This window comes from Balaenoptera musculus, chromosome 9 (genome assembly GCF_009873245.2).
Source record: "Balaenoptera musculus isolate JJ_BM4_2016_0621 chromosome 9, mBalMus1.pri.v3, whole genome shotgun sequence".
Taxonomy (NCBI): domain Eukaryota; kingdom Metazoa; phylum Chordata; class Mammalia; order Artiodactyla; family Balaenopteridae; genus Balaenoptera; species Balaenoptera musculus.
In genome coordinates, this window is record NC_045793.1 from 96,269,250 (window position 1) to 96,283,360 (window position 14,111).

A 14,111-nucleotide genomic window follows, 5' to 3' on the forward strand; every position below is an offset into this window, starting at 1 on the left:
AGCAAGCCATGGACGTCTAAGGGAAGGAGGTTCCAGGCAGATACATGTTATGATCTCATCCAACATGCCTTACATTTTATAGGGTACACAGCTGTAATCACTGACCACTATTTATCCATGTTTTCATATGGTCTTCTCAAATGCTACTGTTTTTTTCAATATTCTGCCAAGTGGATGAATCACAATTCACCCAATACTCCATGTAGCTGGATATATAAATGTCCAGCTGTTGGGGGTTACAAGTTCCACAGTAGCAAACCTTGATGTGTATCTTATTTTGTTTTGTTTTGCTACAGACAAGGCTTTTTCCAGCTCTTCTCCTCACTGCCATGTTCCTATCTTAGAATTTTGCAGAACACGATGACAGCCAGTGACACTGAAAATTTCCTATCAGGTACTGTTAGAATTATTTGGGCTCATCCAGTAAGTAGAAACTAGAGCACCAAAGGCCCCAGTGTTCGTTTTCATGAGCAGAGGATGAAAGTCAAGTGCAAGGAGTGTAGTGTCTGATGTCTAGGTTTAAATAATGGCACAACCATTAACTTCTCTGTGTCAAGGTTTCCATATCTTGGAAAGGAGGCTAGAGATAATAACTCCATCCTAGGGCTGAATAGTCTAAGTACTACATGAGATAGTTTTGTAAAGTTTCTAAAATTGTGCCCACAGTAAGTAGTCAAAAATGTCAGTTACGGCCATTATTATATTTTTTATGTGAATGGTCTAGTCATTTCTTTTTCCCCCTTATATTTGGAATTTTGGTATTCATATTACATTATCAATTAAAGATTGCTAATTTCATTAATTTTATTGCCACGTGAGGGGCCTGAGAAGCAGCTATTAAGTTCAATGGTACCTAGTCACATAAGGTGACCTCAGACCTTCACAACCAGTAAGTAATTTAATATCGGGGAATTCATTTGGCAGTGGAGAGCATCTGACACTGCGGTAGGTATTTATATTAACATCATCTTCAGAAGGAATCGAGCTTTTGATTTTGAGTCTTCAGTGTGCTAGCTTTGTTGGCATGAGGTGACACACCCTACCAACGTAAACCAACAAAAACAAAAGAAAGAAGATGGCAGTCATCCTGTACTGGCCTAAAAAAGGACAGCCCATTATCACCATGGAAAACAATATTTATCCAGGAGCCACTCTCAAAGGCACGGGCTCAGCCTAGCAAATGCAAAGACATACACAGGTGGTCTTTGCCCCCAAGAGATGTGATCATAACCTAGTTCATTTTCTTTTCTTCTCTTTTCTAGTCTTTTTTCTTTTCTTATTTTGGAGGGTGGAGGTGAGTGTTACAAAATGTTAGCTACAGTATTTGATGTATAGGCCTACCTGGGAGATATTATGGGTTCGGTTCCAGACCATAATAAAGCAAATATCACACTAAAGCGCGTCACATGAATTTTTGGTTTCCCAGTGCATATAAAAGTTATGTTTACAATATACTGTAGTCTATTATGTGTGCAATAGCATTATGTCTAAGAAAAAGCCAATGTGCATGGCTTCATTAAAAAATATTTTATTGCTAAAAAATGCTAACTATCAGTGAGCAAATGCCGTTGGAAAGATGTATCCATAGACTTGCTCAATACAGGGTTTCCAGAAGCCTTCAATGTGTAAAAAAATTAAATATCTGCGAAGCACACTAAAACAAGGTATGCCTGAAATCTGATATGTCATCACACTTTATCGGTCTCAATAACGTTTACGGTAGAGCACAAACACGGGGGAAAAGGGCTTGCCTGTGTTAATTTTAAATTGTACTATTAAAATAGTCCAAACAAGTTATGCCCCCAAACAAATACAAGGTTTTGCTCAATCTCTACATTTTACTGGAGGCTTTCCCTGTGAATGAAAATAATGAAATCACTATTATGTATTATGAGCCCATCACCAAGTTTTAAGTAGATGGCTAGATTGAAGGCTGCTTTTGAATAAGTATTAGATGAATTCCCACTAAGCAACTCTCACACAAGGTGCTGAATCCAGGGAGGGAGGGAGGAGAGGAGGGAGGGAGGAGAGGACGGAGGGAAACTGAGTAGTACTTCTGGTCATCCATTTCCTCTTTCTTTCTCTAAGCTTTTACCATAATACTCTATCTTTTCTTAGAGTTTCCTCTGTCTGGAAAGAAATGTATTTATTCATACTCCAAACTTGCTACTAGTCTCCCCACTCGGAACCCTAAAAGGCAGTCATAACCATGGTGGCGGCGGGGGGAGCCTCATTTATTTCCAAATCCCCCTCTCTCCCAGCTCATATTAATGATGTACCGCGTCCTGCCCTCTCCCCAGGCGCCACGAAGTGGACCACTTTGAGTGGGAGGAGCAGCTCTATCATACTTCGGTGAAATAACTCCAGTGAGTCAGGCAGCCTTGGAAAGAGGCACGTTGACTCCACTACGAGAAGAAAGAGCTGCCGAGTAGAAGAGAACATGAGAACAGTGCTCAGTTCCCCCAGGAGAGAAGAGATGACGCTGATTTTGTAAACTGAATTAGTTAAGTGGATGGTGAAGTGCGACAGACGGTCAGAGCGCTGGCCTGGGATGCAGCTTGGGATGCAGTGCCGCCCGCATCCACAGCACGAGACAAGGGTAGCTCTCGGCTCCACCGGCAAGATCTGTGGGGCTCGAATTATGGTAATACATTAGTAACTGAGGCTGATCCTGCTTTGAAAAATGAATTGCCAAGCTCAGCAGAAGCAAATGGACAGTCCGAAATTCATAGTGGTCCATAAACGAGGAAACTTTGGCTCAGAAAACCTGTATGTAAAAGATCGATATTTTGGGGACTTTCCTGGCGGTCCAGTGGTTAAGACTCTGTGCTTCCACTGCACGGGGGCACGGGTTCGATCCCTGGTCAGGGAACTAAGATCCTGCGTGCCGTGCGGTGCGGCCACAAGACAAAACAAAACAAAACAAAAAAATTACTTTCAAAAGTAAGCGTGCTTAAATGCATTCTAACACTAAAGCAAAGGAAAAAAAGCACACACTCAAAATGCAAGAGAAAGAGCGCTTTCTTCATTAACGTGAAAGTAGTCACTTGAAAATACAACTGTTTCTAGGGGAGAGGGATGTAATATTCCCATTGTCTAAATTTCCAAGTAGAATTTTATTTTATTTTATTTTTTAAATTTTTATTTTATTTTTTTCAACATCTTTATTGAAGTATAATTGCTTTACAATTGTGTGTGAGTTTCTGTTTTATAACAAGGTGAATCAGCTATACATATACATATATCCCCATATCTCCTCCCTCTTGCATCTCCCTCCCACCCTCCCTATCCCACCCCTCTAGGTGGTCACAAAGCACCAAGCTGATCTCCCTGTGCTATGCAGCTGCTTCCCACTAGCTATCTATTTTACATTTGGTAGTGTATATATGTCCATGCCACTCTCTCACTTCGTCCCAGCTTACCCTTCCCCCTCCCCGTGTCCTCAAGTCCATTCTCTATGTCTAAGTCTCCAAGTGGAATTTTAAAACAAGTAGTAAGCCTTAGCCTAGAGAACACCATCAATTCCCGTAGGTTACAACAATAGCTCCTGGAGTTATGCAACCCCACAGCCCTGATGGAGACAACGCAGAGCAGGAAGCAGAGAGACCAAGAAGTAGAAATAACCACATGAAATTTCTGCCTCGACTATGTGGCTACAGATTCAGGTTCTATCACTAACGCTCCAAACGATCTCAGCAACATAATAAAATATACTCATTGATATTTTTCTAAAACATTGTACTTTTTTCTACATGGCTTAATAAAACATGGACTCTGTGGTCAAAGCAAAGGATTTGAGAGAGAACGAGACACTCCAATTAGCTACTGAACATAAGTTCTGGTGAATTCAGGGGAGAATAACTTTCAGAAGAAAGGGGAAAATTCCCCATATCCAGTGTTTCTTAATTTTCAAACTACTTGAATTAAATAAACATAATGCAGGAATCATACATTTCTCTGACAACCTTTACATGACAACTCAGGGAAAGATGACACTGACATTCCATGTCCCACTTAGAAATCCCACATCCGAATTAATGATTTCGAGTTAAGAAAGGAAATACTAATAAATTCTAACATTATTTCCAGTACTGTATTTGGAAGAATTTAAATGTCTATACTCCGTCTACACTGCCTAACCATAAACTCTGGAGAACACTGTGAGAGTAAATCGGGTAAGCTAAAGGCATTCCATTTAACAAACTGGGTTCTTTAACACAAACTGACGCATTTCCGTACATATTTATAAGGCTTGGTGGTTATTATTAGGCTGTAATTGCAGTTGTTCTAACACCTAATAAGCCATGGTTGGAAAAACAAAGGCAGGTTAATTTGTGATTTCCTGTACTCATTCAGAGGCAAATTAAGTGTCAAACAGCTAATACAGAGCATATTTCATTTTCTGAGATTCTAATTTAATTCCGCACCATATCATTGATGCCTTAATATAGGGTGGTTTATCTAAAAAGAGGAGCAATTTACAAACCTCTTTCAATAGAATCATTAATGATAGGATATGATAGCATAATTATCGCAGTGTCTGCCATCCTTCTAAACAGAGACCTGTTGGCATTTCCATCATCAACACACATCCTGTTTCAAGAGACTTACAATTTAATTTTTGAAGTTGGCACCAGAAGAACAATCATGTGTACGAAACAATGAGAATATCCCCAAATGTTGTCTACTTATAATTAAAAATATTTATTCTAAAAACTCCGTAAGCTCACTTGATCTCATTTTCTAGAAGCTAATTATAAAACAAGCATTTTGGAATTCAACTTCTAGATAAAATCATTTTATTTTTCCAGGCTACTGCTTTAGCCCCTTGGCAAAGATGTGCTTTTAAGATTTAGTAACCAAGCTATATTTGCCTAGATTAACCTCCACGCCCAAAATGATCTGATCACAGGCAGCTACATTTGCATCACAGAAGGTGCCAAAGCATCCCAGGGATTCAGGATTGAGCCAGGCCAGAAGAGAATCTCAATATTTGTCACGCCCCCAATTGTCACGATGCTAACTTTCGACATTTGCTTAGAGCATCCTGCTTTCAAGGGCACTCACAAGAACGCGATTTCATTGAACTCTTGGATTTGCGATTTGGAGCGATTTCATTGAACTCTTGGATTTGCGATCTGGAGAGTCGGGCAAGGCAGGTAACTTCATTTCCACAGAATGAAACCAATATATGGAAATTGTTAAGTTGCCAGTTCCCAGCACAGAGCAAGATTGGGAGTCAAGCTCTCTGAGTGCTGGTCCACTGTTTCCCAGACTGGACACCTTGAAGGTCTACTGAGCATGTTTTACTAAGTGCCTGGCCGAGGGTTAGGCAATGCCCGCAAATCTAGCAGGGCCAGTGACTGCTAAACAATAATTGACCAGGCAAGAGGATTCGGCTGCGATAAAGGCACACAAGGTTCTCTGAGGAACAGCCTCTGGGACAGCCAGCAGAGGTGATTTTGAATTAGGCCTTGAGGGTGAGGAGTTTAACCAGCGTTTGCCATGCAGGGAGGGAAGACCACTGAGGGTAATACAGAGAGAATGTCACATTATAAAAGCACAGAGGTGAGACTGACCCCAGCTTCCCAGAGCCTACTCCATAAGCTCAGTGTCTCCACCCAGGACCCCGCTATGCCGAGCAGTCCCAGGAGACCACAAAGCACGTGCTCACCACGCTCTGTGCCCAGCAATGACATTCCCCTAGCACCTCCAGAACGTGTGTTGGGAGGCTCAGGATTATCTACAAGCCTTACATCATGAATCTTTGGTAACTAAACATTTAGGCAGCGAGAGAACAATTTAGTCAATTGCTGCAAAATTATCCTAAAGCTTGGCTGAAAAAGCAGGAAGTAGGACCATCCCTCGGTATCTGAAGGGCATTGGTTCCACAACCCTCGCGGATACCAAAATCCGTGGATCCTCAAATCCCCTATATTAAATGGCAAAGTATTTGCGTATAACCTATGAACATCCTCCTGGATACTTTAAATCACCTCCGGATTACTTATAATACCTAATACAATGGAAATGCTCTGTAAATAGTTGCCAGTGTGCTGCAAATTCGAGTTCTGCTTTTTGGAACTTTCTGGAATTTTCTTCTCCAATATTTTGAATCCAAGTTTGGCTGAACCCTCAGATGCAGAACCGGAAGACACAAAGGGTTGACTATATTAAAACCTATAAAAATCCCTGCTCAGCAGTCCTGTAGAAATTGCAACCCTCTCCCCTAGGATTCTCCAAACGTGACCTGCCTTATCCTGTGGTGTTTTTATCTCTAGCAAGCTAATTCTTTAGATACAGCAATGAGGGTCTAGAGCATACAGTGTGATCTACACGAGGGCTTGCTGTTCTTACATTCTGCCAAAGAACCAAGACTTGCGATTTTTACTGATAAATTCATATTTGAATTTAATTACAAGGCAAACCATAATGAACGCAGAGGAACTAGTCTATTCTATCACGTAAACTCATTTTTTGAAATTTCTCTATAAGGTGATTTTTTAAGAGTGAGGCACTCTGAAAGCCCATAGAAAATCTGATTTAAGTTACTTCATCACTTCAGAGATTGGAGTCTGGGAGAAATCAGGTGTCTGCCTCTCCCAGGCCCGGTGGGCCCTTGCTGGCTCTGTACCACAGGGCAGATCCTCGTCTGAGACCCTTGTGGTCCCATCTGTACTGCAAAACTTTGGTAGAACAGGATGAATTCCATAGCAGTTTTCGGCCTGAAATTGAAATTTCCTTCCCTTTGTATTAGGGGGCTTTAAATTGGCATCTTGGTTTTATTTGAGTGTATTTTTACCAGGCTTTAGAAGCCTGTAAATACTTACTTGTGTTCTAGTGAAAAGTTGAAGAATAAGTCACAAGTTTCTGCATTCTCTCTCCCTAAATATCCACTTCTCCTTTAATGCTTATAGAAATCTGAACACAGATTTATGACTTACCTCCAGGCAAATCTGCTCTGAAATTACAAGTCAGTAATGGGAGATGGATCCAAAAAACTGTGGGTAAAATATTATGTGTGTACTTGGGCATATAGTTAGGGTTGTTAATATCAATTAATTCTGTTCACAGAGGAGGACTTGTTTTAAAACAACTTCATTTTTCTTTGGCGTATATGTAATTACACAGATGTAACTAATAGCCATGGAGATGCAATCTACCATCCAAATAACTAGCAGTATTCTTCAAAGTATTATTTGGGCTTTTCTAACTTTACTCTCTCAGAATGAAGGGTGATTACCAGATATGACTAAATGTAAAATCAAGGCCATTCATAAGGGTCAGCGGCTCCCAGAGATTGACTCCCCTTGTTATAGTATATATCAGTTTTCTGCACAATACTGCAAACAAAGACCATTTTAGTTTAGGTGAGGGCTATCCTGACTACCTGATCTTCTTTCCCCCCTAACCTGAGTAAGATCACATTAATTTCCAGGAGATTTTCTTCTTCCTTTTTTTTCTTTTTTAATTTTTATTTTATATTGGAGTATAGTTAATTAACAATGTCGTGTTAGTTTCAGGAGTACAGCAAAGTGATTCATTTATATATATACATGTACCTATTCTTTTTCAAATTCTTTTCCCATTTAGGAATATTGAGCAGAGTTCCCTGTGCTATACAGTAGGTCCTTGTTGGTTATCTATTTTAAATATAGGAGCATGTATATGTCAATCCCAAACTCCCAATTTATCCCTCCCCTGCACCTTTCCCCTTTGGTTAAGCATAAGTTTGTTTTCTAGGTCTGGGAGTCTGTTTCTGTTTTGTAAATTAGTTCATTTGTATCATTTTTTTTTTAGCCTCATATATGATATTTGGCTTTTCTTCTTCCTTTTCTAATGTATGTTATTACCCCCATTCTCTCCTTTTATCTTTGTGTAAACTATGTGCTCGATCACATTTGCCATTTTGTTTGGGTGACATTCCCACCAATCAAGTGACCGTTGGTGTACACAACACAGGGGCTACGAAAATTTACCATGAAAATTTCATTACGATGCATCAGTGATCCCTGGAACAGGACTTTCCCGTAACAGAAATTGGAGCATGAAAAACTTCACACCCACTCTCGACCAAATGCATATCCTGAGTGGTAACCTTCCATTAGGCCCAATTTTTTAATTTAGTATTTACAGCCCACGGAACACATGTCAGCAAAACTATATAAGAAATACTTGCCAGCCACCTAGTGTGACAGGCATTCTTCAGGAAGCAGTGGGGATTTGCTTCAGTGAGTGCAGGAACATATAGGCTTGCTATATTTCAAAAGTAAATCTTAGACTTCTATCACATCTTCAAAGCCCAGTAGCTGTGCTGGTAACAAAAATCCTGAGATGGTGAAAGCCAGTATTTTGTGCTACATCTTTGACAGGTAAAGTTGTAATACTTACACATGCAACGGAGGGATCGGAGACGGATCGTAATGGTAACGGCCCTCATGGTGTCTTGCATCGATTGGTACAGGAGGATGGAATGCAGGAAAGAGATGAGGAGGGTCTGAAAAAGAAAGAAAGTATACAGCCTGTATAAATGGAACACTCTGAAATGGAATGCCAATCCATGAAACCACACCGCTAACACCGTCTTCACAACTGATGCTGAATCTACCTGAAGAATTTGTGGAAGAATTCTTCACAGTTCAGAACCAAGCAGATACTAATATCAGCACCGGAGGCAGTAAAGCCTCTGAATGCAACTTGAACGCAGGCAGGAAAGCAAGAAAGAGAAACAACACGTGCTCCTACCCGGCAGGAGGCCGGCCAGAGGGCAAGGGCCGCCACGAAGCCAAGAGGAACAGACTCCAAAACACTTTTTTATTTTTATGTTTTATTTTTGGCCTTGCCACACGGCTTGCGGGATCTTAGTTCCCCAGCCAGGGATTGAACCCCGGGCCCCCGGCAGTGAAAGCACAGAGTCCTAACCATTGGACCGCCAGGGAATTCCCCACTTTTTAATTTTAAAATGACACTGTCAAGTGAGTTTTAGACAAAGACGTATATCACTACTAGCTTTCATTTCTCCCATACCCATGATGCTTTGTAAGGAAAAGAGTCATGTTCAAAAGTCCCTGCTAGGACAGGAGTAAAGACGCAGATGTAGAAAATGGACTTGAGGACACGGGGAGGGGGAAGGGTAAGCTGGGACGAAGTGAGAGAGTGGCATGGACATATATACACTAACAAATGTAAAATCGATAGCTAGTGGGAAGCAGCCGCATAGCACAGGGAGATCAGCTCGGTGCTCTGTGACCACCCAGAGGGGTGGGATAGGGAGGGTGGGAGGGAGACACAAGAGAGAGGGGATATGGGGATATATATATACATATAGCTGATTCACTTTGTCGTACAGTAGAAACTAACACAGCATTGTGAAGCAATTATACTCCAATAAAGATGTTAAATAAAAAACCAAAAGTCCCTGCTAGAATCCATGGCACGTGTACACACACACACACACACACACTTTTTAAATTTTTAAATGCATGCTCCCCCTCCTTCTTGTTCTAGGTCAGGCCTCCGGAATCCCAACACAGGGGCAGCAAATCTATAGGCTGGCCAGAGAAATGCTACATGGCCTGACAGAGGGCGGTTTGGCGCAAACTGAAGTTTCCTTCCCTGCAGCCCCAACATTCCCCTGGGACCCACACCAGCCTCCCCTCCCGCTCTCAGTCATCACTGTTTTGGGGCTCCCGCGCATGCACGTACTTAAAATAGTTCTTCTACCTCCATTTACTTGCCCTGATTATCTCTGACAAATCTGAAAATAAACTTTTTTTTCTAAATAGTGATTCACTGCAAGAACTGAAAATAGTTTTACCAGGTTGTACCATGAGAAGCACCACTGATACTAAGGTTTTTCCCAAGTTTCAAGAAGCAGTAAAGAAGTCCAAAATCAGGAGGTGAGCCTCCACGGCTCAGAGCCCGATAAGACAGCAAATATACAGGACCTCGGAACTCGTGCTGCAAATGTTACCTTCCACGTGTGGTCGTCCTGGAAGCCTGCATGTACCTATCACGCTGCTGTTCCTCAAAACACTCCCAGGAATTGATGTGTACACCAAACGTGCCTCAGAAGGGCTTTGAGCTCCTACCAAAAGTCTGAAGATTTTGCCTAGTGTAGTAGGCGGCAAAAGCAATTCCAAATGACGCCCTGCAAACAGGCTCTGAGCGATGGCTGGAAAAAGTGACACAGAACCTCCACGTGGGGCAGGGGAGCGGGTGTGTCAAACACAGATTAGGGTGTGACTGCACCTCCCACTGTGAACCTCCTTAAGTCCCGGGGGTGACCATTATACATGTGCTTGTTGAATTCAAGTGGTTTTCATTTTCCTCCCTATACGTTTCTCTTTTTTCCAAATTTTCTTCAACAAGCATCTTTCAGAATGTAAACAAAAGAGCTTTAAAAAAAAATAATTATGATGTCTTACTTTCCTTTCTTGAGACTTTGCCCCTGTTGCCTTCCTTTGAGAATCTAAGAATATGGTTAGGAGAAAAAAATGAGAGAAAAACTATCAATGTACAGCATTATAGCACTGACAGCACTACGGAGGCACCCAAAGCTAAATTCCACCAGATTTAGAACCCAGAAGAAGAGGTTCTACAGCACCGAAAATGTCAATTACTCACTGCATTTTGTGCTTGTTATACGGTAAAGCAGGGAGGGAGCGATACAAGGGAGAAAAGGAAATATCTCAGTAATGTCTCATCATTGTCACAGCAATGCTGCAAATTCAACAGGTGAGCGATGGGCTGACTGCCTGATCACACTCTATACATTTTATAAAGTCCATACGAAAAACTCATTTCTATTTTAAATGCACCACTTAGGATTTAATATGAGACGATGTTGGAATTTTTTTTTTTTTTTTTTTTTTGGTAACACAAATCTTGATACTTTGTGTGCTAAGTTGAAAAGTTTACCCAGCAATGTCCTGCAGAGCCCTAATGTCCTATTCCATCTAACCATTTTGTTAGAAAATGACGTATCCTTCCTAAAACAACGTAAAAGTGAGTGGAGTCATCTTTTGCATGAGTCTGAAAGTCTGACACCTACTCAGTGAATGTTTCCTGATTTTAAATTTCGAACAGGTGCAAATGAATCATTGGCATTCGGGGTCAGGTGGCTGAGAGGTCACGGGGATCGGGGGTCAGGGAGATGGCCAGGAGACCCAAGCGTAGTTCTTTCTCTTCTTCCCCTGTTAGTGGTCACTGCTGATTCGAACAAGGTTGCTTCCAGCGGACTTCAAACTTAACACGTGTCATGGGCTCTTGGAAACCGGAGGAATAAACCTATTAGAACTGGGTGTGAATTAAGCATTCATACCATCTGACACACCTCCTAAGGTTTTTCCCACACATCATTTTATAGGGCGTTTTGAGGGACTTTGTGACAACCATGTCAGAGTTGGAAGATATTTTCACTTATTTACTTCCTGGCTCTTGGCTGTGTGCTGTGTGATTAAATTCTCTGCAACAGATAAGTGGGTGTTAACTGTATCTGCTTTTCTCTATGTGGGTGCAGCTGTGAATTCAGAAGAAGCACAAATCCAGATTTTTCATACACACAAGGGCTCAAAATGTGTGAATTTATTCTACCTTCAATATATGCCCCATATATCCAGGAAGTAACAGTCATTATTTTTTATATGAGTGTTTATAATAACATTGCAAAGATTATATGCACAGGGGGTGAAAACCAGGCACATAACTCAATAAAATCAAAAGCATGTACCCAAGCAGTATAAATCTTTACCCCAAGGAAAACTACAAGATTATTACAGATATTTAAAGGCATTGCCATCCTTTTATTTTTAAGAAATTAACAGGATTTAAATTCACTGTCTCTCTCTTTCTCTCTCTCTCTCACCCTCTGTCTTTCTTTCAGAATGAGAGAGAAAATGACCAAGCATTGAAAAAATATTTAAGAGAAAAGAGTTAGGGTTAGGGTGAGGGTGAGGGTTAGGAATTACTGGGGCATTTGGTAGTCATTTCTCACTGTTGAGTGTATTTTGTGAGTTTAAAAGTTAATTCTGAATGAAAGTATGTGATGCATCTTGCAGGACTGTTTACTCCAAGTGTTTATTTATGTCCCAAGGAAATTTATGAATTCCACATTCTGGAATCAGGTTAAATAAAGAGCCAAAAAATATGGATATGATCTGATTTCATCAAAGACATCTGATTTTAGTTTAAGCATTTTTATTTCTATTTGTTTCCTTCTCGATTTAGTTGAAAATAACTAAAATAACTATTGGTCTCCTGGACCAATAAAGTCTGTGCGAACAATTATACCTCATGTTCAGTTATCAGTGGAAATCACACCTCTTAAGCCGCTTTCTGGTAAACGCAATGGAACAGCCTTCTTCCAATTCAAGACACGCTTGACCACAGCTTAACAGTAAAAACGAAGAATAAAAAGCAGGACGAGCATGTCCTTTAACATATGTGGCATCACATGACATTAATCCCAACACACCTCTCAAAAAAAGAAAAGTGCTTGCGACTCCTCAAACGTGGAGTGCTTCCCTTGCATCTCAGCTGGTTGTTTCTATGTGGAAGACCGCAGTATATTCCATCACGAGCCCAAGAAGCTCTCCAAGAAAACCCACAGGATGAGAACAGGCCCGTGTCGCCAGCAGCCGCCATAATTACCCACCTACCGGTTTATTATTTACACATGAGCGGCACAGCTGCAGAGCATTGTAACTCAGGGGTATGTGTAATAAGTCACCGCACCGCAGCCATCTCCTGCTCTGGCCCTTGACAAAACACCACATGATGACTTTTCCAAAGTCGGGCAAAAACTGCTGAAGCAGAAGGAAGTGCCACTAAACCTGGCTCCCTCCTATTTATCATACAATTTCCTGACTGATGGTTCCACAAACCAGCTGCTAAGTGCTGTGTACTCTGCTGTCAGCAAACTAACGGGCTAAATGGAAGACAGGGAGAATAATGTGCAGAACTGGGGGAATCAATTTTACTGAAGGAATTAAAATTCTACCAGGTGGGGTAAGTCTGAGGAGCTGTGGGAAGCAGTCAACTTTGGGTTGCAAAGATGATTTATTACAGACTCGCAAGAGGTTTGACTATTGGACCAAATTCCTCTTAGACTAAACGGAGATTTGCAGAGTGCCTATTATCCTAGGCACGAGTGGAAGAGTCTTTAAACCCCATAAATATGTAACTGGCTTGACACATGTTTAAATTGAAATGCATAGTAACAATATTTGCGCTGGGTATCGTTGTCAGGATTTGACTTCATGCTGGCTGTCATCAGGTTGTGCGGTGAGCCTCTCATTAGGAATGGGAGGCATTGATTTTTAGGTCTCCTCACAACAGCCTGGGTTGATCATAAAAAACCTGTAGCCAGGAAAAGACACTTGGAGGTTTATCTTCAGTTGTTGCAGCCTTCTCCCAAGAAATAGTTTTAATATCCTCAGGCTATGAGATCTCTCGGATGCCATTCTGGGAAACTGTCTTTTAAGGTTTGAAATTTACATACAAAAATTGTAGATTAAAAAAGAGAGATCAAAGGCCGCTCCGTTTGTGCCCTGAAGGAGTAATTCACCAAATGATATTTGAGTGGCCTGAAAGTGCCCAGGAAACAGTACAGGAGGACCCACAAGAGTCAACCGCCCAGGGCATAAATTCTCCTGGCTTATTTAAATCCTGAAGTCATCTGTTCACTGACTTTGGAATTTATTCTAGACCTGCACTAGAGATGATTTTTCTTGTCACTGGGGTCAGCCCTGCCTGTAGGAATGTCCAGTCCCCTCCAATTCACTCAATCGCCTGCCATCAGTAGAAATGTTAAAACCCAATGTGGGCAACATCCACTATGCCAAAACCAAAGGAATCATCCAGCATCTATCAAAGGAGAGGTCTCAAGAGGGGGAGACAGGGGCCCTCACCACTCCGATGAGATGGTGGAGTGGCACCCAAGCGCCATCTCTGCCTCTTCCCCCTGCTGAGTGTCTCCAATCATTACCTTGGCACCTGCAAGACCTTTTCCAGGGCTCAGTGGCCTAAGGGACACATCACCATGTGGATGGACTCCACACCTGGACTGACTCCCCATCCAGACATCCTTGTGTTCCTGCCTGCGGACAGGA

At 41.6% G+C, this 14,111-nt stretch overlaps 1 protein-coding gene across 3 annotated transcripts in view; it reads right to left on the reverse strand.

Moving 5' to 3' along the window:
• GLI3 (GLI family zinc finger 3) overlaps positions 1–14,111 on the reverse strand; it is a 284,176-nt gene that overhangs the window by 109,920 nt on the left and 160,145 nt on the right. For all 3 annotated transcript variants that reach the window (XM_036864314.1, XM_036864315.1, XM_036864316.1), the window contains one exon: positions 8,392–8,497. In XM_036864314.1, coding sequence (XP_036720209.1) covers positions 8,392–8,497 — 106 coding nt within the window. The remainder of the gene's footprint in view (positions 1–8,391; positions 8,498–14,111) is intronic.